General features: G+C 55.1%; 1 protein-coding gene and 1 long non-coding RNA gene across 3 annotated transcripts; one reads left to right on the top strand and one right to left on the bottom strand.

Moving 5' to 3' along the window:
• Positions 1-770: 770 nt before the first annotated feature.
• Positions 771-3376, bottom strand: LOC132022020 (uncharacterized). Its single transcript, XR_009405490.1, has 2 exons — positions 3115-3376; positions 771-1465 (listed from the first exon to the last, which is right to left on the bottom strand). It is a non-coding gene; the product is annotated as an uncharacterized LOC132022020 (long non-coding RNA).
• Positions 2050-24714, top strand: PEDS1 (plasmanylethanolamine desaturase 1). Of its 2 annotated transcripts, none has more exons than XM_059407218.1 (6): positions 2050-2223; positions 9840-9959; positions 18661-18752; positions 19926-20070; positions 21519-21731; positions 23716-24714. In XM_059407218.1, the coding sequence occupies exons 1-6, from the start codon at positions 2100-2102 to the stop codon at positions 23835-23837; spliced, it is 816 nt and encodes a 271-aa protein (XP_059263201.1). In that variant the 5' UTR covers positions 2050-2099; the 3' UTR covers positions 23838-24714. The 2 variants fall into 2 exon arrangements, with proteins under 2 accessions (XP_059263201.1, XP_059263200.1); XM_059407217.1 differs by lacking the exon at positions 2050-2223 and adding an exon at positions 5707-5871.
• The last annotated feature ends 495 nt before the right edge of the window (positions 24715-25209 follow it).

Here is a 25209-nt window from a genome sequence, read left to right as displayed (position 1 = left end):
TTCCTTGCAGGCAGCCAGAGAGACCCTATTAAAATGCACAGTCAGGGTAACTGCACAACTCTTTACTAGAAGTGCCCAACAGAACTTTCTGTGATGATGGACATGTTCTACATCTGTACTGTCCAATTCACTTGTCACCTGCCACAGGTGACTATTGAAATGTGCTTAGTGTAATTGAAGGGCTGAATCTTTAATCTGACGTAAAAAGCCCCACTCTGTTGGCAAGGCTGTGGGAAACAAGCTCTCTTGAACACAGCTGTGGGAGTATAAATTAGCATGTGATTCTTTTTTCTTTTAAATATATTTATTTATTTGACAGAGAGAGGGATCACAAGTAGGCAGAGAGGCGGAAAGCCCAGCAGGGAGCCCGACACAGGGCTCGATCCCAGGACCCTGAGATCATGACCTGAGCTGAAGGCAGAGGCTTAACCCACTGAGCCACCCAAGCACCCTAGCATGTGATTCTAATCCCAGTATCCACCTACCTAATGATGGTTGTTCTATATCTGCTAAAATGACAAAGACATTTAACTTTATCACAGTGATCCCAGTTCAAGAGTGTGTCATCTTGATCTACCTTCACATGCAACAGTGACGTTGCATAAATAGTTGACAAAATCTAAAGACAGAAACAATAGGCATTCCATTCCATTGTCCATTCAATAGGCAACTAGTTAAATGAATTATGGCCCAGCCACACAATGGAATATGATGATGTTGTTAAAAAAAAAGAATATGGAAATATAACACCTAGGGCACACAGAAAGAAAAAACACAGAAACTGGACTTTATTGAAAGTAAAAACATCTTTTTAAAAGTAAAAACATTTTTGTGCATCAAAAGACATTATGCAAGCAGTGAAAACACAACAAACAAAATGAGAAACAATACTTGCAAATCGTGTATCTGATAAGAGTCCAGTGTCCAGAGCACATAAAGAACTCTTACAATTCAACAATAAAAAGGCAAATAATCCAATTCTTCAATGGGCAAAGGATTTGAATGAAAGCATTGGGCTGAGCCTTAATTCACTCAGCAAGCATTTACTGAGCTTCCACCGCGTGCCCTATGCCGATCCAGACATGGGGATTCGGCTGTGAACAAAGCAAACCCTGGCCCTCGGGAACCGGTTTTCTGGTGGGTGGCACATGAACTGCAAGTTCATTGCCCGTGACAAGCGCTGTCAAGACAAAACTTGATGATGTCACAGTGACCGGAGGAGGGAGCAACTTTGAGCAGGGAAGTCAGGAGGGGACTCTGAGGCGGCAACATCACTGGTTATTAGGAGTCAATGAAAGGCTGTTGACGAGTTCTTGGCCCGGCGTCTAACAGATACTAAGCGCTCACCAAATCGAATAGGGACGCTTAAGGTCATTCTCATCCGTGTACTGTGCTCTCCCTCGGGAGAACAGCAGGTCCTGGGAGTCAGGCTCGACGACGGCTCTCCTCCCCAGGCGCTCAACACCTGCGGGCAGACAGTAGGTGTACGCACGGTCCTCGTCACCTCTGCACGCGGTAGGGCTCTAGAAGCTAGCCCAGGCGGAGAGGGCCCCAGCCAGGGAGCCCTGCTCGAAGTGTCCACCAAGCGCGGGCTCCCTGACCCCGGCCCAGCGCCCCCCACTCGCGCTCCTTGCACACAGGAGCCGCTTGACAGTGCATGCTGAAGAAACGCCCGTTTCTGGGTCCGGCGGCGCACGACCTCGGCCCATTACACAGGCCGGTAAACCGAGCGCGACGGGGGTGCTGCCGCGCCCGCGGTTTCCGCGGGACAGGCAAGGGGCTCCGGCCGGGGGCGGATCGCTGCCGGGAGGGACTCGCCGCCGCCCCACGCTTCCGTGCCCAGCTGCGTCCAGCTGCGCTCCTGCCTCCCGAGCACCGCGGTTGGCTGCGGCTCGGAGGCCGCTGATTGGCCACCTCGGCCCCGGCGCGGTCCCCGATTGGCTGTGACGCGCGGCCGGGCGAGGCCCCCGCCGGCGCCTCCGCCGCGCCCGGCGCTGAGCGGTCATTGGGCGGCGTGATCTCGCCGCGGTTCCGCGGCCCTGCCGCCGCCGCCGCCGCCGCTGCTAGCAGAGCGCACCGGGCGGGCCGGGCGAGTGGCCATGGCGGGCGCCGAGGACGGGCCGGGTCAGCAGCCGGAGCTCGACGAGGATGAGGCGGCGTATTGCCGGCGCTGGGGCGCGCAGCACGCCGGGGCCCGCGAACTGGCCGCGCTCTATTCTCCAGGTAAGACCTCCGCCTCCCCCCCACTCCGGGCCTGCAGTCACCAGCCCGGGCTTCGGACAGCGACCCCGGGCTCCCCAGATCGGAATCCCAGCCTCGGGCCCTGATGTAGAACTCCAGCCTTGGCTCCTAAACTTGCACATAGTGTTCCCAAGTCCCGGACCCCACCCCAGGGCCCCTTCCAAGCTCCAGGCACAGCTCCGGGCACGGGGCTTTCTAGATGCACAGACAATCCCTGTATCAAGGAACTGCCGTATCAGCTCCCCGGGCCACATACAGAGCTCCCATCGGACCCCCAGATCCGGATCCTAGCCTCAAAGCATCCGCGGCTGCAAAGAGCGCCCCTAGACTTGGGGACCCCCATCCTAGGCAGCCGGTCAGCTGCCTGCACTGCCACTCCCTCTAACCGCCCCCCCCCCCCCCCACCCCGGCCTCTTATAAGTCACATCCCATCCCAGATTCCTCAGATCCGGAATTCACACCCTAGGGCCCCATCTGTGCCCCAGCCAGGGCCTGGGCAGCAAACAGTGACCTCACCCACCAAATCTGGGCACGTCAGCCTCTCTGCTCTAGGAACCGCAACTTAGGGACTCCCGGCTACCTAGCGCCCCAGACGCCGCCCTTCCCCCAAGCCCTATTCTGAGCTTCAGTGGCCACAGACCATCCCCTCCCCCAGCAGAGCGGAGCCTCCGCTCTCTATTCCGGTATCCCGGTATCCCGAGTGGTGAGGGCACTGTAAGTCTTCCAGCTTAAGCTCCTCCCATCTGCAAGCCCCAAGTCCAGCCCTTGCCCCTTTCCCATTGCAGGCATCAGCCCCCTCCATTCTCTAAAACCCACAGCAGTTTAGAGACCTTTGCCGCCTGTTCTGCCCTGGCTCCTTCCCGCTGTGCCTACCATTTATGCTCCAGCAAGCACCGGCTCCACCACTCTTCTCTGACTTCCAGTAGAGCCCAGGGAATCTCACTGCGGGGCCGGGAAGGGGGGGTGTGTGCTGCCCCCAGGGGTTAAGGAAGTGCCTTGGAGAACTCCAGAGTCAGGTGACTGGGAGCCGCAGGAGGCCTCTCCACCCCGATGTCGCCATCACACCAAGCTTTGTTTGTCAAACATTCTGACATCTTTTGCCAGGGGACAGCCACCATGCACAGCCCTTGCCTGGGGTGGGCATGGTTCCACTACCACCTTTGGCTTTCTACCGTGACTGGCCTGGGTTTGCATACCATCTCTGCCATTGCTGGCTGTGTGACCTTGGGGCATTTGCTTTCTTGTTGAGACCTAGATCACCAGAGGCCCTTTCTGGACTTGCAATTCCATGCTCTGGGTGTGGTTGTGTTTTTGTTTGTTTGTTTGTTTGTTTTAGTGACTTGGGTACGGGGCACATGATACCGTAGTTTCTTTAGCTTGTTCCCAAAGCACCTAGCCTATGGACCTAAAACCTCCTGCACTCCCTGGGACAGTCTGGGCTTGGCATCCTGACTGCTTCTTACTGTGTGACCCTGGCCAAACCACTTTCCCTCTCTGAGCCTCAGTTTTCTCATCTCCAAAATGGACATTAAGTAAAGTTTACCTGTTCCTCAGGTAGTGTTTGGGGAAGAGGAAATGAGGTCGTCCACTTTGATGCTCCCCCAATAGGCTGGTGTTTCCTGTGAGTCTTGAAGTAAGGGGTTGCACTCTCTTGTCCAGACTCACCATCTGAGACTCAGGGTAAGGATTCCTTTGGTGTCCCGCTCTGCCCACCTGAGTAAACCCTACCCACTTTCAGCCAGATCATACTCAGGGATTCTGAGCTCCCCCAAGAGACTGACCCTTTCTCCATTCCGCTGATGATTGCATTTTTGTCTGGTTCTGATTTCCCCCAAATGCCCTTCACCCTCTGAAGAACAGCCATGCAGGGCTCTGAGAGTACAGACAAGCCTCCAGATGCCCCCAAATCTTCAGTAAAGGCCTTTTCTCCTCTTGACTCAGAGCTGGAAGGAGGCCAGGTGGTGAAGAGTGAGGAGTGGAGAAGCAGGAGACTGGTCAGACTGGTTTCTCCAAATGTCCTAGATCTCCCTCCCTCTGTCTCTCTTCCTTTCCTGTGTGGCCTTGCAGAAGTACCTTGACCTTCTCTGGACCTGACTTACGAAATGAGGAACCAGGCTTGGGGCACCTGGGTGGCTCAGTGGGTTAAGCCTCTGCCTTCAGCTCAGGTCATGATCTCAGGGTCCTGGGATTGAGCCCGGCATCAGACTCTCTGCTCAGCCAGGAACCTGCTTCCCCCTCTCTCTCTGCCTGCCTCTCTGCCCACTTGTTCTCTCTCTTTCTCTCTCTGTCAAATGAATAAATAAAATCTTTAAAAAAAAAAAAAAAAAAAAGAGGGACCAGGCTCATTACGTCTCGTCTGGAGCATCTTTGTCCCGGTCTCCATTCTAGGCCCTGAGGGCAAAGCAGTGAATAAGACAGAAAAAATAGAACTGGCATTTTACTAAGCCCAGTAAATAAGGAGAAGAGATCCCTTGCCCTGTGGTGGCAAGCATTATGGAGAAATTATATAGCAGGAAAGGGGGAAGTGAAATGTTGTTGGGGGCAGTAACATTTTAGAGGGGCCAGTTAAGGCTTCACTGAATCAGTCATATTTGAACACAGCCGTGAAGAGAGGGAGGCCTGAAGATACTTGAGGAGGGATTGGTCCAGACCAAGGACCCAGCAAGTGCAAAGGCCCTGAGGTGGGAGCATGCCCAGAGTTGTTGTAGAACACCAAAGAGTCCCATGGGCTGGGGAAAAATGAGCAAGGAGAGAGTAGGAGAAGCTTCTGGGTTCCAGGACTGAATTCTTGATATTCTTGGGGCCAGAGATGGACTGGCAATGTGACAGTTGGCAGCAATAATAAGGCAGTTGACATAATTGAGATTTCTTTTCTTTTTTTTTTTTAAAGATTTTATTTCTTTATTTGATAGAGATCACAAGTAGACGGAGAGGCAGGCAGAGAGAGAGAGAGAGGGAAGCAGGCTCCCTGCCGAGCAGAGAGCCCGATGCAGGACTCGATCCCAGGACCCTGAGATCATGACCTGAGCCAAAGGCAGTGGCTTAACCCACTGAGCCACCCAGGTGCCCATAATTGAGATTTCTTTAGCACTGCTCGTGCTGGACGTTTCCTTCATGGGATCTCGTTTCGTCCTCACTACAACTGTCTCAGGTGTGCCCTCAGTGCTAACTGCATTTTTTAGGGGAGGAAACCGAGGCTTCCCCCCCCCCCACCACCTCCTGTAGCCTCCTCATGGCCCAGCCCCTACATGTGTTCTTCGTAATGCTTGTCCCGTGTAGGATCAAGCCTGCCTCTGCCCCTCCCAGAGGGCAAGGTCCGCAAGGCCAGGACTGCTTGGGTTTGATTTGCCTGGCACTTCATGGGCCCCTGTCCATCCCGAAGACGTTTCCTGAGGCTTAGCAAAGAGGAGAGCCTTGGCCACAGTCACACAGCCATTCAGCTGCGGGGCTAGAACCAGAACACTGATGGAGGGAGGGGGGATGTTCTAAGTTCCATGTTCTTAGTCTTCACTGTGGAAGGGAGCCAGCCCAGGGTGGGTGTGCAGGAGGGGCCTGGTGTTCCAGGTCAGTGGAGCAGCATGTGTGCAGGGCCGGCGGCAGAGCGAGTGGGCCTGGTGTCTGCGGGGAACTGTGAGTAGTCTGATTGGGGCGGCACTGGGTGGTGGGACGGCCCTATCCTGTGGGCCCCGAGTGTCTGGCCAAGAAGCGGGGGCCTGGTCCTGCGAGTCCTGGGAGTCATGGAGGGTCCCCTAGCCCACTGCATTCCGGGCTCGGGGTTCACGCAGCAGCCTGCCCTGTGCCAGGATTTGTGAAGGACCTGGCAGGCTTGGCAGGCCTCGTGGGCAAGCCTGGGGGTAAGGCTTCGCACAGCTTCCCAGCAGGTACCCACGGAAACCTGGTTGTGGGTGTGCTACATCTCAGGGGCTCCGGGCTCCAGGGGTGGGCCCTCAGGGGTCACACCACCCTGGCTCACTACACGTACTTCTGGCCCTGGGGGATACAGGATCTCTTAGCCTGGGGCCAGAGCAGAGATTCAGTCCCCCCAAATGGGCCTGACGGAAGCCAGAGACCCGGGGCCCCTTCCCAAGCCGGGCCTGGTCCCTGCCACTCTGGGCTGAGTTTTCTCTCTCTCTCCCTCAGTCTCGTTCTTTTTCCACTTTGTCTCTCCTCTCTGGCTACACTCTTTTGTCTTTTTTCTCTTTGTCTCCCTATCATCTCTCCACGTCTCTGTTTTTCCTCTCTTCCTGTCTCTCTGTGTCTCTGATTCCTGTTCTCTCGCATCTGTTGGCCTCTGTCTCTTCCTCTTGTCTCTCTCCGGTTCCTGCCTTTTCTCTACCTTCTGTCCCCGCACCAACCCGACGCCAAGGGCCATCCAAAGCGCAGGTTATTCAGGGCTTGTCTGACTGAAGCGAGGAGAGTCGGGCCTGATGCCAAGCCCTTGGCCGCCGAGGCCTGCTCCCAGGAAAGCAAAGATGGCCGAGGCCTGGCGCCTGGCCTCCCCTGCTCCTCCCAGCTGTCCACAGCCACCACACGCAACAGGCCAACGGGCATTCACTGCCATAACCCGGAGCCCAGATCATGGACCCTGGCCAGGCCAGGGGCTGGCTCAGGAAAACAGGGCCCAGCACTCTGCCAGAGGTGGCCCGAGCACTTGTGTCCTAACCAAAGCCCTTCTCTCCCCCTGGACCTCAGTCTACCCATCTGAATAGCGATGCTGCTTACACCCCCTCGCCGTGCAGGCCCTGCCAGGCTGGCTGTCCGTGCTGTGACTTTGGACTAGTTTTTTCACCCGCTGAAAATGAAGATTTTTTTTACCCTCCGAAAAGTTTTACCCACTGAAAATTTTTACCCTCAGTATCCTCACCTGGGAAGTGAGATTACATAGCTCATCCCTGGAAGCACTGAGACTTGAGGGAGTGACCTGGTCTCCGGGTCAAAAAGGCCCCCAAAGGAAGCCACCCAATAGGAGGCCCCAGGAAAAGAGAAGAGACTGAGCCAAACCAGGAGCTCTTGCCCCCTTCCGATGGGGGTGGGCAGCCCCTGCTACTCAGGCCTGGGCTGCCCAGAGCCTTGTGTTCACAAGGGAAGCAGGAAATCAGAAATTGTAGGTGATTTTTTTTTCTTAATGTAGCTTTTCTTTCTTTCTTTCTTTTAAGCCGAGAGCTGGAGGGCACTGGTCTGCAGCATCTCTAACGTAGGCTGCCCCGGCACCCCGGCCTAGCCAGGGCGCGTGTCGGCCATTGTTACTGGTACTCCATTGTGTTGCTGTCCCTGCAGTCCGGGGCGGGGGCGGGCAGGCTGGTGTGGACGAATCCCCTTCTCCTCACCCCTTCCACCTGCCCCCTGCGGGCTTCTGCTTCTGAGTCTCGGGCCCGGGCCACAAACAGGAACCAGAAAGGGGAAGGCTGCGCTGGGCCAGATTACAGTGACCCCAGGTAGGGGCCGCTGGAGCAACAGGGTCACGTGGCCCAAGGGAAGTGGCCACTAAGAATTGGGATGCGAGAGGTTCCAGGCTACTTCTGCTGCTGTGGGACTGCTGTCAGGTCCTCGCCCTCGCTGTGCCTCAGTGTCCTCATCTGTACGAGAAGGGGGCCAAGGGGGTGCCACCCTGGGCATGTTCCTTCTCCTCTCTGACCCTCGGTCTTTGCACAGGGTGAGGGGAGGGCCGCTGTTCTGATTCTGGCCCCAGGCTCAGCCTGCTTTTGTATGGCCTGGCCAAGGCCCTTCTCTCTCTCTGAGCCTTTTTCCCTCCAGGAGCAGTGGAATGCCTGATAGTCTCTTCTAAGGTGCTTCGGTGAAGGGCACCCAGAGACAAAGCCTGGCAGTTGTCCTCTAAGATTCTGTTAGATATTCGTTCATTCCACAGGCATTTAGTGAGTATCAGCTCTGTGCCAGGGCCTTGGTGAGCAAGCCAGACATGGTCCTGGGCCTCCTGAGTTCACATTCGGGTCGGGGAGGGTGGATGTCATAGGGGCAGCCCTATGCCGGGAGAGTCCAAGAGTCCGAGGAAGCATCATGGATAGCCTCCTGGAGGTGGAGGCTCCAGGCCAAGGTCTGCAAGGCCATTGCCAGAGTCTCTCCGGGTCAGAAGGGAGTGAAGGGAATAGCAAGCATTAAGAAAGGAAAGACACAGGAAGAACCCTCTCTCTCTGCCGTGTCCCCTTCAGTTGTTAATCACTCACAAGGACCTGCCCGGCCATAGGGTCCTAGTCGATAGCTGACTAGCCGGACAGCCTTACGTTCCTTCCTTGGGACCACTCTGACCCTCTGATCTCTCACCTGCAAAATGGCATCACCTCAGCAGGTACCTGGCACAGAGCCACTGCTTAGTAGATGTTAAACACTGATGATAAGAAAATTATTATCATTAAGGGTCTTCCATGCCCTTGGGACCAGCCGCCTGGGAAAACAATATCCCTAGGGGTCCTAGAGCACAGTCTGTACCGCCCACACAATGTTTTCCTTCCTTTTTTTTTTTTTTTTTAATTTTAATTTACAATTACAAAAGATTTTTGATAGGGGAGTGCATTCACAAACACAAAATCCCAAGGGGAGTAAGTGAAAGCCAGTCTTGATGAGGTAGCTTTTTCTTTTCTTGCATAAATGGCTGCTGGTTAGCCCTTGACTGTCTTGCATTCAACAGTATGTCCTGACATCCTCCATGTCCACATATAGACAGCCGCCTGGGCATTTTTTGCTGGCTGCAAGGATGCGGCAGACCAAATTAATTTGGCTGATCCCCCGGGCTTTGGCCACTTGCAGTGTTGAGACCCCCCAAAAGACCCCACAGACGGGGCTGCAGTGAGTGAATTGCTTGTCTGAGCTCACATGCCTTTTAAAAATATGTGGCAGGAAATTTAAAAAGATTTCACACCCATGTCCTCATTTCTGGCTTCTCTTGGGAATTAGGAGCTCGGGCACTCTGGGCCCATACTCCCACCTGGCGGGGGGCTGCCCATTAGTGACCCTCCTTCACGCAGGGCATGGGGGCCGCACTCCACGGCCCCCGCGCAGCGCACCTTACCCCATGTCACGTGCCTGGCCCCTCCTCTCCTGTGTCATGCCCCCAGACCCCCCCTGCTCCCAGCAGGAGCCCTAGAAGTGATAACCAGGCCCATTTCTCCTAAACCCTGTGACTCGTTGGACCCCTTGCTTGGTGGACGTTGGGCAGGATCTGATCCTCTGGGGTTAAAAGGTGTTGGTGGCCTCCATCTCCAAGTAATTACGTACAAAAGGGGAGAAGTGATGCCATGGTGTCAGAAAAAGCTCATTAAATTTCCCTGGAGCGTGTCCACACAGAGCCCACAAGGGCCCAGGAGACAAGTTCTGGTCCCCTCCACCAAAGAATTGGCCTGTGCAAGGCCAGCTTTGTGGGCCGGTGCCTTGGGCAGACTCTTCCCCTTCTCTGGGCCACAGTGACCTCATCTGTGAAATCTTTTATTCCCAGCAGCGCCTACGTTCAGCCTGTGCTTGGTGCGTCAGGCTCTGTGACTGTGGCAGGAGAGCTCATACAGGTCCGGCTCTGTCTGGCTTCAGTCCACAGCCCCGTGGCCTTTGCCACCCAGGCTGCGCTCACCCCCGGCCTCCTGTCCCCGCAGGCAAGCGCTTCCAGGAGTGGTGCTGCGTGGTCCTGTGCTTCAGCCTCATCGCCCACAACTTGGTCCACCTGCTGCTGCTGGCCCGCTGGGAGCACACGCCCCTCGTCATGCTGGGTGTCGGTGAGTGCCTGGGGTCCCCAGGGGTCAGGGACCCACCTGCTGTGCACATGCCCATGTGCACATGTGAACCAAGGACATGCCATGGGAACCCCACCTCTGTCTCGGTGACACCTCCGTTCCTCCTCTTACTTGGGCCAAAACCCTGGGCATCGGCCTCAGTTCCTCTCTTTGTCTTCCGTTCCACATCGAGACCCTCAGCAAATGCCCTCGGCTCTCCTTCCTTCCTTCCTTTTAATGATTTTATTTATTTGAGAGTGAGAGAGTAAAAGAGAGCACAAGTGGGAAGCAGGAGGGAGGAAGCAGGCTCCCCACTGAGCAATCAAAGCAATGTGGGGCTTGATTCCAGGACCCCGAGATCACAACCTAAGCTGAAGGAAGACGCTTCACTGACTGAGCCACCCAGGCGCCCCTTGGCTCTATTTTCAAAATGTACCCAGAATCCAAACATTACCTTCCATCTCCACTCTCCTTGCTCTGGTCCAGCCACTGGCCTCTCCTGCCCGGACTTTTGTGGGAGCCTCTTCCCCGGTCCCCAGCCTTCCCCTTTGCCCGCACTGTCCATACTCACTGGTAGCCGGAAGGATCCCATTAGATCATCAGTAAAGTCACGCTACACCCCCGGTTCTCTGTATACACAGAATAAAATACCGACTCCTCAGTACCGCCTGGTCCCAGTTCCTCCTCAGACACCATCTCCCTCTGCTCTTCTCTGGGGTATCCTGCTCCCTCTACACAGACCGCCTCATTGTGTCTCCCCTATGCACTTTTGGACATACTCATATCTCAGGGCCTTTGCACATGCTGTTCCTGTGCCTGGAACTCTCTTCCCATAGACACCTACCTGGTTCACTTCCTCATCCAGGTCTCTACTCAGAGATCACCTCCTCAGGGAAGCTCTCCCTGATACCCTTCAAAAATAGAAGCCCTACCATACACCATCCCCTCGACATAATCCATTATACAGTGTACTTATTTGCTCAGTACCTGTCTCCCTCCACTCAAATCTCAGATCCCCGAGAGCGGACATTCTTGTGTGTTCCCTGCTGCAGGCTCAGCCCCAAGCAGGAGGCCTGGCACACAGTAGGTACTCGATAAATACTTACTGAATCAGGGAACAAAGGAATGAGCAGCCGCAACTTACAGAACCTGCCCATGCTTCCCACTGGTCAGGCCTCCCCTGTCCACAGCTGGGGAGTCAGATGCCACACTTGTCCTCACTTTCCAGACGAACAAACTGAAGCCCAAAGAAGGGCCAGCCGGTGTCACACCTCAAGCCAGAAGCATAACCTAGTTCTCCACTCGCCGTCTCCACTCCCAAGTCCCGGGGGGACTCCTTTCCTTCCTGTCTGCACTCTGGCCTCCCCTCTGCCCTCGAACTCAGGCTCTCCTCCCCTCCCTGCCCCGGGTGCCCAGGCAGAGGCGGCAGCTGTGCCCTCGGTCCGTCCTCCTGGCCCTCCCCAAGTGTTCAGCTCCTGCAATCTCATTAAAAACACTCTGGCCGCCTAAGCCAATAGTGCTCAGGCTGGCTAACGGAGCCATCTGGGTGTGCCGTAGGGTGGGCCTGTGTAGGGGGGCAGGGGGGCTGGGCCAGCTGGGGGAGAGGGAGTTAACCCATCCGGTGCCGGGGAGCCTGGGTCCCCCTTGGGAGCCACACATGTCCCCTTTGCCCCGGGGTGAGAGGGATCTCCCCTGCAGCCTCTCTGCCTCCAAGCACTGCCTTCAGGGGCAGGAATGTGGCCGGCGTGAGCCCTGTTGCCCCATCTGGGGGTGGTTAGGAGCAGGCCCTGGGTTCCAGTCCCAGCTCTCCTGCCCTGTGGCTGTGGGGCTTTGGGCGGGTGTGCTTGTGCTTGCATCTCTGAGCCTTGTTTTCAACATTTCTATGCTGGGGCTGCTCGGGGTACCTGCCAACTCGGGCTGTCCCGAGGCCAAAGTGCAGCTGCATGTAGCTGCCAAGGGACCAGTGACAGAGCAGAGGTGGAGAGGCAGCCCCCGACGTACCACTGTGCTCGGCAGTGGATATTTCCCAAGGGCCTACTGTGCACCGAGCCGCACACTGGGCGCTTTTAACTCAATTCTTTGCTTGCCAGTTGGCCCTCCCCTGGGCCGCCACCGAGTCTGGGGTCATTTGCCCAGACATGCCCTGTACTCAAGCCACAGCCTCTCCCAGCGGGGCCATCCAGCCTGCAGTTAGTACCTGGAAGAGAACATGTTGGAGCCCTGGTGTGTGTCCCAGGCAGGTCACCACCTCCTTTCCCTGGTTGGGATCAGAGCTTCCAGTCCCTGGCTCAGGAGCTCTCTGGCTGTCCAGTCACCACAGGTGACACCAGTTCCCCCATCCCACACCTTTGCCTCTGGGCGATAAGAGTAGACAATCTCCTGATAGTGATGTTTGCACAGTCCCTAATCGATTTAAGTAGCCACCCTGATTTGTGTGTTAACACGCAGGAGGCTAGGCACCATGCCAGTCTGCAGAGCCTACCTCTGGCCCAGCGCTATCTCCCCAGAGGCTCCAGTGCCTCTGGCAGGCCCTGGAAACCAGGAGAGGCGGAAGCATGAAAAGGTGCCCAGTTAATAAACACGGGCCGATGATGCAATGCTGGGAAGCAAAACGAAGATAAGAAAACAGGCAGTGAAGGCCTTTCTGGAAAAGTGGCATTTGCTGGGAGACCTGAAGGAGGTGAGGGAGGAGATTAGATAAATATCTGGGGGAGGGGTCGCAGGGAACAGCAGGTGCAAAGGCCCAGAGGCTGGTGTGTGTCCAGGGAACCGACAGGAAGCCAATGTGGCTGGAGAAGGCTGATCTGAGGAAAAGTAGTTGGTGGCAGCTCAGAGAGGTGGAGGAGGGGGGTGTAGACAGCAGGACTGTGGTCTAGACTTGGAGTTTTGTTCGGTGGGCCATGAGGGGCCACTGATGAGCTACAGGGAGGACGGATGGGGGCGGGAGGGCTGGAGAGAGGCGAGCGTGGTGGCCCAGACCAGGTAGGGCAGTGGAGGTGGTGAAAAACCATCAGATTTCCAGCAAGCTGTGTGAGGCGAGCAGCCAGAGGGCCCCGTCAGCTCGGTGGTAGAGGTGAGGAGGGCCTGTCGGTGGTAATTCTCAGGCTTGGATGGAAGGGCCATTAACAGAGGTGGGAAGAGGCAGCTTGGGGGGAGATGCTTGAGCTGCCTGCCTGAGAGCCCCGGGCGAGGTGCCAAGCACAAAGTTGGAAATCGGCGTCTGGAGTCCAGGAAGGGGGCCAGGGATAGAAATCGGGGGGGTCCTCGCAGTAGAAGAGGTGTCTGAAGCTCAGATGCTGGCGGAGTGCCCCCAGGGGCTGGTACAGGCCGAGAAGAGGCCCAAGGCCCTGGTGCCTCCAGGCTGGCGGGGGAGGAAGAAGAGCCAGCCAAGGGGTGGGCGGGATTACAGAAGGCAGGAGGAGAATGTGTCTCCAGAAGATTTGGGGGTCCACTAGGAGCGGCTGCGGAGCGAACCAGCAGGATGGGGCAGCAAGGGGACCACCGGATTTGGCCACATGGAGGCCATCAGGGACCTTGACAAGGACAGTATTATTCTCAGCAGAAGCGTGAACAAATGATCGTCCCTGGGAGCCTTGAGCTGTTTGCTGAGCGTGGGCGCTAGAGAGCTGGCCCTTGAGGACTGAGTAGGAGTTTCTGGCGGACTAGTAGAGGGGAGGGCGTTCTAGGCAAGGGAGCACAGTGAATGCAAGGACTGATGTTGAAGTCAGAGGTTACCCAGCCTCAGGTCAGGTGAGGAGTCAAGCTGAAACCTGGGAAAAGGTGATGAAGCCGGGATTTGTGAAGGCAGGATTTGGCCCAGGCCCCTGTGGAGCAGCCTGCCTTCAGCTGATGGTGTTTTTCTTTTTTCTTTTTCTTTTTTTTTTTTTTTTAAGATTTTATTTATTTGGGGGCACCTGGTGGCTCAATGGGTTAAAGCCTCTGCCTTCAGCTCAGGTCATGATCCCAGGGTCCTGGGATCGAGCCCCCACATCGGACTCTCTGCTCAGCGGGGAGCCTGCTTCCTCCTCTCTCTCTGCCTGCCTCTCTGCCTACTTGTGATCTCTCTGTCAAATAAATAAATAAAATCTTTAAAAAAAAAAAAAGATTTTATTTATTTGTCAGCAGGAGAGAGAGCGGGCAGGGGAGTGGCAGGCAGAGGGAGAAGCAGGCTTCCTGCTGAGCAAGGAGGCTGGTGCAGGCTGGATCCCAGGATGCGGGAATCATGACCTGAGCCAAAAGCAGACACTTAAGCAATTGAGCCACCCAGGTGTGACCACATCTGTCTTAGCTGCTCTCCCTGTCTCCATGCCAGGCCTTGAAATTGGAGGGGACTAACCAGGCACAGCTGGCTGACCTGTGGCCACATGCAGTCCCCACCCGGTGGGTCAGGGTAGCCCAGAATGAGTCCTGTACCCTATTCCAGTGTCCTGCACATGGGATGCTGACCAGCCCCAAGCTGCCCCCAGAAGGAGCCAGCTCCAGCTACTGCCTCCTACACTGGGACAAAGATGCCCTGTGTGTTTGCCTCACCACCCCTGCCCCCATCACAGCCTCTTCAGGCAGCAGGCCAGGAGTCCTGGAGTCACTGCTCTTGAAACAGCCTCTTGCACAGACCCGGAGCTCACAGAGCCTAAGGATGGGGTGTGTTCCTCTCCAAAAGCAATTCCTGACATCTATCCAAAGCACACATCCCTCCCTGCCTGGGAGCCTGCCAAGGCCAGGTGCTGGTCATTTGACAGATGACAAGACTGAGGCCTGGGGAGGGGGGTAACACCTAAGCTACTAACTAGGGCCACTCCTGGGAGCGTTAACCATGTCCCAGCGACTGACTTTACGAGCATCAGCCCAGTTCATCAACTGATTGTGCTTAAGGAAAGTAAGTGCTATGAACGTCCCCATTCCGCAGACCGGGATCTGAAGGCTCAGCATCACTGGGAGCTGCCCTCACGATCGTCCCTGGCTACTCACCTGCAGCCCCAACCGCCCTTTCCTTCCGAGTCTGGAAAAGTCAGGATGGGTTGGGCCCTATCGCTGTGGACGTAAACTAAGATGATGCAGTTTTTCAAAAACAGAGCTTATTTACTAATAGTTTTAGATTTACAGAAAATGAGCAGGGAGTACGTAGAGTTCCCACACAGCCCCTGGCCCCAGTTGCCCTTACTGTTAACATCTTCTATTTTACATTAGTGTCTGTACATTTGTTACAGTCAAGATACCAATACGGATACATTTATTATGAATTAAAGTCCATTGCTTATTCCAATTTCCTTAGTTTCGACCCAATGTGGCCTTTTTCTGTTCCAGGATCCCATCTAGGATCCCACTCACATTTATGTATCATGTTCCTTTAGGGTCCTCTTGGTTGTAACAGTTTCTCAGGCTTTCCTCGTTTTTGGTGACCTTGACAGTATTGAGGAGCCCTGGTATCTCATAGGATGTCCCTCGATGGGAATGAGAGAGCCCACATACACGCAGTGGGGAGGAGCAGAGGGAGAGGGAGAAGCAGAGAGCCCAATGCGGGGCTCGATCCCAGGACCCTGAGATCATGACCTGAGCTGAAGGCAGACGCTTATTAACCCACTGAGCCACCCAGGCACCCCCATTTTTAACATCTTTGATACAGGGCCTGGCACACAGGGAGAGCTCTGTAAGTGGTAGCCACTATCATAAATATTGTTTTTCTCTTATTTTCATTATTATCATTCTTGTCATCTGTAAGGATTAAATGCTTACAACGATTAAGGAGATAAGATGTGTAACCGGCTTAGGACTAGCCTTGGTCCAGTTTAGGGATTAAGAGAGATAAAACATTTAAGGTGCTGGCACAAGGCCTGGCACCTGTAAGTGCTCCATAAATGTTGTGAGTGAGAACAAATACGTAGCTGGCGTCTCAGCCCCCGAGGCAGTGCAGGCATGTGTCTGCCCACAGGCTTGCGTGTGAATGTTCACAGCCTCGACTCCTAGCAGCTGCACCTGGAAACCACCCAGATGTCCAGCAGCTAAAAATGCCCCATGGCGCATCCCAACTATGGAATATGGCTCAGCAGGAAAAAGGATGTGCTGTGGCAGATAAAGCGGGGCGGTGTGACCCAGCACCTGCCTGGGAGGGTGGCTTTAGCCAGGAGTCTGGGGTGATGTTTGCCCCGAGCCCAGGAGGACTAGCCCCCCCCCACCTTGCTGGGGATCTTCAGGGAGAGATGGAGTATGACATAGGGGAGCAGCAAGGGCAGAAGCCCTTGGCTTGGGGCCACCTGGGTGGCTCAGTCGGTGAAGCGACTGCCTTTAGCTCAGGCCATGATCCCGGAGTGCTGGAATCAAGCCTCCCGAGTCCTGCTCTGTGCTCAGCAGGGAGTCTGCTTCTCCTTCTCCTTCTGCCTGCTCCTCCCCCCGCCACCACTGGTGCTCTCTCCCTCACTCGCAAATAAATGAATGAAATTAAAAAATAAATAAAGATTTTATTTATTTGAGAGAGAGAGAGAGAGCTCAAGGTGGGGGGGTGGGAGAAAGAGGAAGAGGGGGAGGCAGACTCCCCACCGAGCAGGGAGCAAGACCCTCGGGCCATGACCTGAGCTGAAGGCAGTCACCCAACTGCCTGAGCTACCCAGGCGGCCCTAAATAAAGTCTTTTTTTTTTTTTTTAAGATTTTATTTATTTATTTGACAGACAGCAAGAGAGGGAACACAAGCATGGGGAGTGCGAGAGGGAGAAGCAGGCTTCCTGCTGAGCAGGGAGCCTGATGCTGGGCTCGATCCTAGGATTCTGGGATCATGACCTGAGCCAAAGGCAGACACTTAACAATTGAGCCACCCAGGTGCCCCTAGCCCTAAATAAAATTTTAAAGGGGAAGAAAAAAAAAAAAAAAGCCCACTCCCCTAGCCCAGGTGTCCTCGAGGAGCAGGACTGCCCAGCCTGGACGGCACCTAGGGGTTTTTCTGCAGCCTCCACAGTGTCCCAAGGCCCTGGTCCCCTGTCACCAAGGAGGTAGGGACCCCAGCAGAACTCAGAGAATCCCTAAAAGGTTCCTGGTGTGTCTCAGATTTCACAGGAAGAACCGGCCTGGGGAGGAGGAGGGGAAGGGTTTGTACTCGAAACTGCATTTGTGGCCTGCATGGTTCACAGCTTGCCCCCACCCCCTCCTATCGCCCTGCTCCAGGGGACAGTGAGCTCAGTGTCTGCTGCGTCCCTGGCTCTAGAGCTTAGCACACAGTAGGTCCTCCCCAAATGGTGCTTGATAGACAAAATGATTGAAGAATGATTGATCTGCTTGCTGTGTGCCAACCACTGTAGTTAGTGGGTTTGCACTGATTCATTCCCGGAATGTTTACTGAACCCCCTACTAAGGGCCAGGAACTGGGACGAAGCCATAAACAATTAAAGTCTAAAACCCTTGCCTTTGTGGAGTTGACATTCTTGAGCGAGGGAGACCATGAGCAAACAGAGGATAAGTGCTTGGAAAGAAAGAAAGGAGACAGGAGATGCTGGAAGCTGGGGGTGGTGATAATTTTAGATCAGATGTCTCCAGCAGATGTTTGACAAAGCCCTGGAGGAAGTGAAGGAGTGTGCTGCACCACACCTGGGGAAGGAACATTCCAGGCAGAGGGAACAGCAAATGCAAAGAGAGAGAGAGATGCAGAGGCGTGTGAGAGATGCAGGGGGAGAGGGAATAAGCCAGGAGGGCTGAGATGGCAGTGAGCAGGGGGAGTAATGGGGGACGGCACTGGGGTGCTCCCTTGTACAGGCAGTGGGCCAACCTGCCTCGGTTTCCCCCCGTGTGCAGGGGAAGTAGATTTGGACCTCAAGACAAGTTAAGAGCCCCTCTGTGCCACTTGCCATCTTTGTGGCCTCTGCCTAGTCCCTTCTGTTCTGCAGGCCTCCCATTTCCGCCTCTGTAAGGAGAGCGTGAGGATGGTACCAACTTGGAACAGACTGTGGGACCCCACTGAGATCAACATGCAAAGAGCTTGTGCCTAGTACCGAAAGTGCTCAATAAATGACAGCTGCATTTTTTTTTTTTTTTTTTTTTTTTTTTTTTTTTTGGTGATGACCATTCCCATCCACCTAGAGGAAACTAGGACACAGAGAGGTTCAGCATCATGCTCAACATCACACAGCTAGTGAGAGACAGCTAGGATTTAAGTCCAGATCTGACAGCCCTTAACCTCTGTATTATACTGAGCCCTCAAGTGAGTGAACGGTGTTGGGGTCTTTGAGGGAACCCCAGTCCAGTTCCAAACACATTGAGAACAAAGTCAAGGAAAAGGCTGCCAGAAAAGCCAGATTGGAGAGGAAGGCGTGGCTTCCCAACACCAGACCCCAGAAGGATACTTCCGTCTAGTCACTGGCAGCGCTGGAACAGAGCAGGCTTCCGTCTGTAGTGCCTGGGGCCAGAGAGAAGCGCACAGTCAGCTCCTAACAGGGAAAAGTTGAGTTGATCTGCTCATGCCCAGTTTATGTCCTCCAGACTCACCGAGCAAATGAGTCCCCACATATCCCCGGGCAGAGCAAGTAAAGGGACAAGAGTGTTACACCTAAGGCTCCATTCAGAGGGAAAAAGGCAACCCAGGTAGAGAAGGGACATCATCCCCTATAACAAATGAGTGAGTGAGCAAGCAGGCGAGTGAACAGGGGCTCCCTACTGTGGGGTGGAGGGCAGGACTGTCCCTTGGGGTCCCCCACCCCTACCTCACCCTCCTCTTGTCCACAGTTGCAGGAGCTCTCATTGCTGACTTCTTGTCTGGCCTGGTGCACTGGGGAGCTGACACTTGGGGCTCTGTGGAGCTGCCCATCGTGGGGAAGGTACGTACCGTTGCCCCAGCCCTGCCACCTAGCAAGGGGTTGGGCTGTCTGACCGTGGGTGAGCCCCCTCCCTCTCAGAGCCTCCCATTTCCCTGTTTGAAAGACAGAAACCATCGTTCCAGTCTGACCCCATGTCCCTCTTCTGGGACAAGAACAGACTAGAGAACCCTCTGGGATTTTCTGGAAGCAAAAGCATGAAGCCTGGGATAGTCAGAAAGCTTTGAGCCCCCTGAATTTGGGGGCCACATCTTGTTCTCCTTTGCCAGCCCTGGTGTCCCTGTTTCTTTAATTGAACTTAACCTTCTGTCAGGTTCCTTTGGTTGTGACAAAGTCCAGTACAAGCTGGCTTAACCAAAGGTCGTCATTCATGTAACTGAACAGTAGAGTAGAACCCAGGGAAAGCGTTGCCGGGTCCAGTAGGACAAACCCAGCAGTCCAGTCATACCATGTTCTCATGATTCTCTCTCCACGTCTCCCTCCGCTTTACTCTCTGTTGGCTTCATTGTCACCTAGGCTTTTCCTTCATCCTACCAGTGTGGCCCTGTAGGCGGAAGAACTCTCCTTTCCCACAGTTAGAGCCAAAGTCCCATGGCTCCCTCCCACTGGCCCAGCGGAGGTCACATGCCCATCCCTGTCCTGCACCGTGGCAGAGAAATGCTCAGATTGGCCGGGCCAGGATCGCGTGCTCACTTTGAACTAGGGGGTTAATTAGTTAGTTAGTTGGTTGGTTGGTTAGTCAGCCCCATCGGAACAGCATGTACCGATACAAGAGGAAGATGAGGAGACAGTTACCAGGAGGGGCGTGGCCGTGGGGGAGAAAAAGAAGGGAGGCCTTCCTGCCACTGTGAGAGCCGTCCTCAGCTGTATCAGAGTGGGGCAGAAGGGTGGAGATCGTCTGCATCTCCCCTCCCACCTCTGAGGGGGGGACTGAGCACCATCCTGGGGTCCCGGCCAAGTCATTAGGACTGTCTTCTGCCAAAGCTGTTTAGGCCTGGACCCTGAAGGCCGGGTGGGCTCCACGTCGGCAGCATGGTGGAATGTTCTGGCATCCCAAAGGCCAGGAGGCGAGCCTGAGTCTGGTGTGCCCAGGAGGTAGTGGAGAGGCGCTGGCCGCCACAGGCCAACTGGTCCCATCTGTCCCTTCTCTGGCCCCCACCCCCACCCCCACCCCAGGCTTTCATTCGACCCTTCCGAGAGCATCACATCGACCCCACAGCCATCACCCGACACGACTTCATCGAGACCAACGGCGACAACTGCCTGGTGACCCTGCTGCCCCTGCTGAACATGGCCTACAAGTTCCGCACCCAGAGCCCCGGTGAGTGCGCCAGCTGCCCAGCTTCTCTTGGACAATCTGCTCTGGCCATCCTGGGTCCTTGTTCCCATTTGGCTTCACGGGGCAGGAGCCGTGGCCGCCATCTTTAGACGGTCCCCATGACCCCCTGCTGCCCGACCCCTGCCCACCTTGCTCCTGGGCGTGGCCTGCCAGGCCCTGAGGGCCGCTGGCTTGGCTGCCTTGGCTTAGTAATTAGAATACAGCCTATGAACTCGGGAAGTTCTGAGTTCTGATCTCTCCCTGCCTGTTTGGGGGAAGAAAGAAAGTCATTTTCACCTCAGTGAGCGGCAGTTATCTGTCAGGTGGGCGGGGTGGGCGGCGGTGGTAAGTACTTTCCTGTGCCCGGTCTTGTTCTAACAATTTGACACCTTGTGCATCCTTGGAGCAACCCCTCCCCCTGTGGGTAGATGTGAGGAGTTTCTGTGGTACAGTGGCCGCTGCAGTGCCCACCCGTATCCTCTTACACGGGCAGGCGCCCATCCCCCAGTTGCCATCAGTGGTGGTTGCTCCCAGCTGGCCCTTCTGAGAACTGCCAGAGCAGGTCCCACCTCTCCCCTCGGGATAAGTCTGAAGCCTAAGCCTATGGGGCGCCTGGGTGGCTCAGTGGGTTAAAGCCTCTGCCTTCGGCTCAGGTCACGATCTCAGGGTCCTGGGATCGAGCCCCGCATCAGGCTCTTTGCTCAGTGGGGAGCCTGCTTCCCCTCCTCTCTCTCTGCCTGCCTCTCTGCCTACTTGTGATCTCTGTCTGTCAAATAAAATAAAATAAAATAAAAATCTTTTAAAAATAAAAATAAATAAAGCCTAAGCCTAAAGTGACAGGAAAAACCTACAGAAGACCAGTCCTCTCACCTCTGGGTGAGACCAACTCTATGAAGCCATTAACTCTCCAGAGCTGCCCCCCAGGATCAGGCTGAGACAAGATTCCCCTAACCCCAACACTGCTTAGCTCTTCCCCTGCTTCCCTTACCCCCTCAGATGTTTTTCTGAACAGAGGACGCCTCCCCCATTCCTCCTCATATAAATTCTGAGCATGTGAACCCGTGTCTCAGGCTCTGCTTCTAGGGAACCTGGACAAAGACTTACTCCCATTTTACTGATGACAAGGTTGAGACTCAAAGAGGCAGAGGCACTGACCCAAGCTCATATAGCCAAGAAATGTCAGAGCACGGACCTGAAGCCGGCCCTGCCTGACTCCAGAGCCCACATCTGTAATGGTTCATCCACTGACTCCATTATCTGCCCACTGAGCAGAAGAAAAGACTGAGGCCCAGAGGGGAATCTGAACTTGCCTGAGACCATTGGCAGGGGCAGGGGGGCGGGGAGAGGCCAGGGAGCTGCCCCAGGGCAAGCGGTAAGGGCCAGGCTGGTGGTGGCCCCGCCCTGTGACCACTCAATGGCCCTGTGTGCACCCCCTTCTCCCTGCCCTGCAGAAGCCCTGGAGCCGCAGTACCCCTGGGAGTGCTTCGTCTTCTGCCTGATCATCTTCGGCACCTTCACCAACCAGATCCACAAGTGGTCCCACACGTACTTTGGGCTGCCACGCTGGGTCACCCTCCTGCAGGACTGGCATATCATCCTGCCACGCAAACACCACCGCATCCACCATGTCTCCCCCCATGAGACCTACTTCTGCATCACCACAGGTGCGGCTGCAGGGTGACCTGGAATAGGCCATCCCCACCCCCCACCTCTCTGTGGCTTCCTCCTCGGGGTCAGTAGGGCAGAGGTCACAAGAGGAGGTGCTGGAATCCTTGTCCAGCAGGAACTTGCTCTTACAACACGCACAGACCTACTATGTGCCGAGCAGTCTAGGTGCAGAGGACACGGCAGTGCAAAGGAGCCAACCTTCCCCACTCCCCTCTCCCACCTCGTGGGCTGGGATTCCAGCCAGCCAGCCAGCAAATACTTGCTGAGCACCCACTGTGTGCCCCACACTGTCCTGGGCTTAGAACACAGCACTAAACAGACACAGACACAAGTCCCTGCCTTGGTGGGTTCCCATGCTCATAGGGGACATGCCAGACCGTACGTAAGTAGTACATTTAACCATGCCAGCTGCTCTGGAGCAGAACAAAGCAAAGGGTAGGAGAAGGAAGTGGGGGCCTTCACCCTTGAGAGAAGGCGGTGAGGGCTCCCTGAGAGGTGACATTTGAGCTGGGGGACAAAACAATGCAGATCTGAAGGAAGAGCACGCCAAGCCACAGAGAGCAGCAGGTACAAAGTGCCTGAAGGAAGAACGCAGATGCCTGGTTGGTTTGAGGAACGGCAAAGTGGTTCGTGTGGCTGGAGCGAAGGGCATTGGCGGCAGAGGAGAGGGGAGATGACTGAGTCTAGACAAGAGAAATGCCCCCACTATGGGGGGCAGAGCAAGGTGAAGGGCAGAGAGTCATGGAGTGAGGAAGCAGAAGTAGCTGTTCGTAGAAGGAGGTGAGGAATCCAAAAACAAGTGTGAGAGGGACCTGACCGCCAAGTCAGGACAGACCAGAACAGCAAGTGCAAAGGCCCCGAGGCAGGAGCATGCCTGGTGTGGTTGAGGAACAGTCAGGAGATCCACATGCCATTGGTTGTTCACGGACTGGTACCAAAGGTAAACGGAGCTGGTTTGCCGGGGCCAGCTGGCGTCCAACTTAGATGTGGCAGAGCTGCTCTCAGCATCTGACAGCAAGTCAGGCCGGCATTGGCTCTTATGAGTCTCACAGACCTGACTGGGTGTCCTTTTTCTCCCCACAAGATGGGGCCCACAGCCCCCTCCTTAGGTGCCACCTTCCCCTGCTGGGCTGTGAATGGCACTGTGGCAGGCGCCAGGTGCTTGCTCTATCAGAGGGCCCGGATCACGCACAGCTCCTGGTTTGCATAGGGAGCAGGGGGCATTGTCTTTCTGGAGGCAGAGCAGAGAACCACAAGAAATATTGTTTTGTATGTCTGAAAGTCATGTTCTTTAAGGGCAGGGGGAAGGGTTAGAATTTAGACTGTTGAGATCAGGTCACTGCTCAGCCAGGCCTAGGATCCCTCCTGGTTTGGCCGCCCACTCGGGAGACTCCACTCCAAGCCAGTCTTCACATCTGGAAAATGGGATGAATAGTACCTACCTCATGATCGGGGGCGGCGGGGGTGCTGTAATAGAAAGTGGGATTGTAAGCAGCATTTCTGGAGCATCTACTCTGCGCCAGTGGGATCCCCAGTGGAAATGTCCTGCTGTGTGGAGCAGGACATTCTAGTTGGGAGTTGCAGAGAAAAACCAACACAACATGGAAAGGTAGTGAATTAGAAGGTGGAGAACGGTTATAGGTTATCATAAAAGCTATAACAAAACAAAAGAGGGTGATGTGTCAAGGAAGGCTTCCTGGAAGAGGTGGCAGGTGAGCCCAGTGATAAGAAACGCTGCCCCTGTGCGTGGCACATACTAAGCACAGGGTAAGAAAGTGAATGAGTGAGAGGAGAAAGGTATGTCTGAGCAGCCCCGAAGCCCATTAGTGGGAGGTCCCCATCCCCAGACTCCTTGGTCAGCCCTTGTCCCCCGCCCTGTGCAGACTTACTCCTAAGTGTTCCTGCCCCAGGCAAAGCCAGCCCTTTCCTTCCATCTCCTCGACTGCTGCTCAACCCTCCGGTGCCCTCTTTCCACTGCAGGTTGGCTCAACTACCCTCTGGAGAAGATAGGCTTCTGGCGACGCTTGGAGGACCTCATCCAGGGCCTGACCGGCGAGAAGCCTCGGGCAGATGACATGAAATGGGCCCAGAAGATCAAATAGCTCCTCCGAGCCTGCCACCTTATTGCCAACCTTCCCCAGCCCCCCCAAACCGAAGCCATCTGCCAAACTCCAGCCTCCTCGTGCTGACCCCTCCAGATGGAGAGGACGCCTCCTGGGCTGGGCCCGGGCACCCCCCAGCCCACCCCTTGTGACACAGAATACTTGAGCCACTGATTTTTCATTTCCTTTTTTTTTTTTCATTTTCTTTCCTGGGCCCCTCCCCAGCCACCTGAGCTGCTCTGTCTCCAAGCCTGCCTCTGCAGAAAAAGGAGCTCCACCCTGCCAGCCATTCCTTGGGTAGAGGGGGAGCTCACCCACTCCCTGTCCTCCTCCAGGACCCCCGCCTCACTGGGCGGCCCTTCACCGTGGGTGGCACTGGGGCCATGGAACTGTCTTCTCTGTCTTGTTTGCCCCAGCGGTCTAGGAGCTGCCCCAGGCACCACCTTCGGCCTGGCCTGTCCACCCAAGGATGGCCCAAGTGCAGCAAGCGTCTGAGGGCAGCCAGCCAGAAGAGGCAGGAATCCCCTGCCCAAGCCTGGACCTCCTCCCCCTGTCCCCTCCCCAGCTGCCCATGGGATTGCAGCCAGAGCTGATACTTCTAATCAGAGGATGTGTTCACAGAGCGCAGCCCCTGCAAAGGGTCCTGGTCTTTGGGAAGGGGATACAGAGTCCCCTCTGGCTAGGGGGATGTCCGAGAAGGAAGGAAGGGGCTTTTTTGTTTTGGTTTGGTTTTGTTTTTTTTTTTTAAAGGTGCTTGCTTGTTTAATGTAAATAATAGAAAGCCTTAATATCTTTTCTGTAACACGGAGTAATATTTTAATGTCATGTTTTGGATGTACATAATATATTTATAACAAAGCAGCAAGAGTCTACTTATCCTCGGCTGCCTCGTGTTTCCTGGTTGGCTGGTGGGGAAGGGGGTGGTTAAGGATCCTGGAAGGTAAGGCCCCACCCCTATCCCATTCCTAGCTCCCCGCTTCCCGTCTTGGGCTCAGAATGGGAGCTTTGTCACCTGACACAGTGAATCAATGTTGCCTTCTGCTCCAGACACTTTTGGAGGGGACCCACGGCTGGATGAGGAATGTTCTTCCTGCAGGAGATCATGAGGGTAGAGTGATGAAGGCAGATCCCTATTAGTGAATTCCTTCAGCAGATGTTCTTGGCATGTGCCGGGCTCTGACCTGGACACTGGGGCACACAGCAGTCAACAAACAGACAAGGACTTAACCCTGGTGGAGTTGACCTCCCGAGGAGACAATAAACATAAATAAATGCACATGTACATTCAGATGGTGATTTGTGAAGAAAATAAAAAATAATGTATCATATTGGAAAAGCAGGGTGGGGTAGGTTTGGCAGGGTGGTCAGCGAG

This window comes from Mustela nigripes, chromosome 7, assembly GCF_022355385.1.
Source record: "Mustela nigripes isolate SB6536 chromosome 7, MUSNIG.SB6536, whole genome shotgun sequence".
NCBI lineage: Eukaryota > Metazoa > Chordata > Mammalia > Carnivora > Mustelidae > Mustela > Mustela nigripes.
Note: the sequence above shows the minus strand (reverse complement) of the source record. Positions and strands in the feature narration are given on the sequence as shown.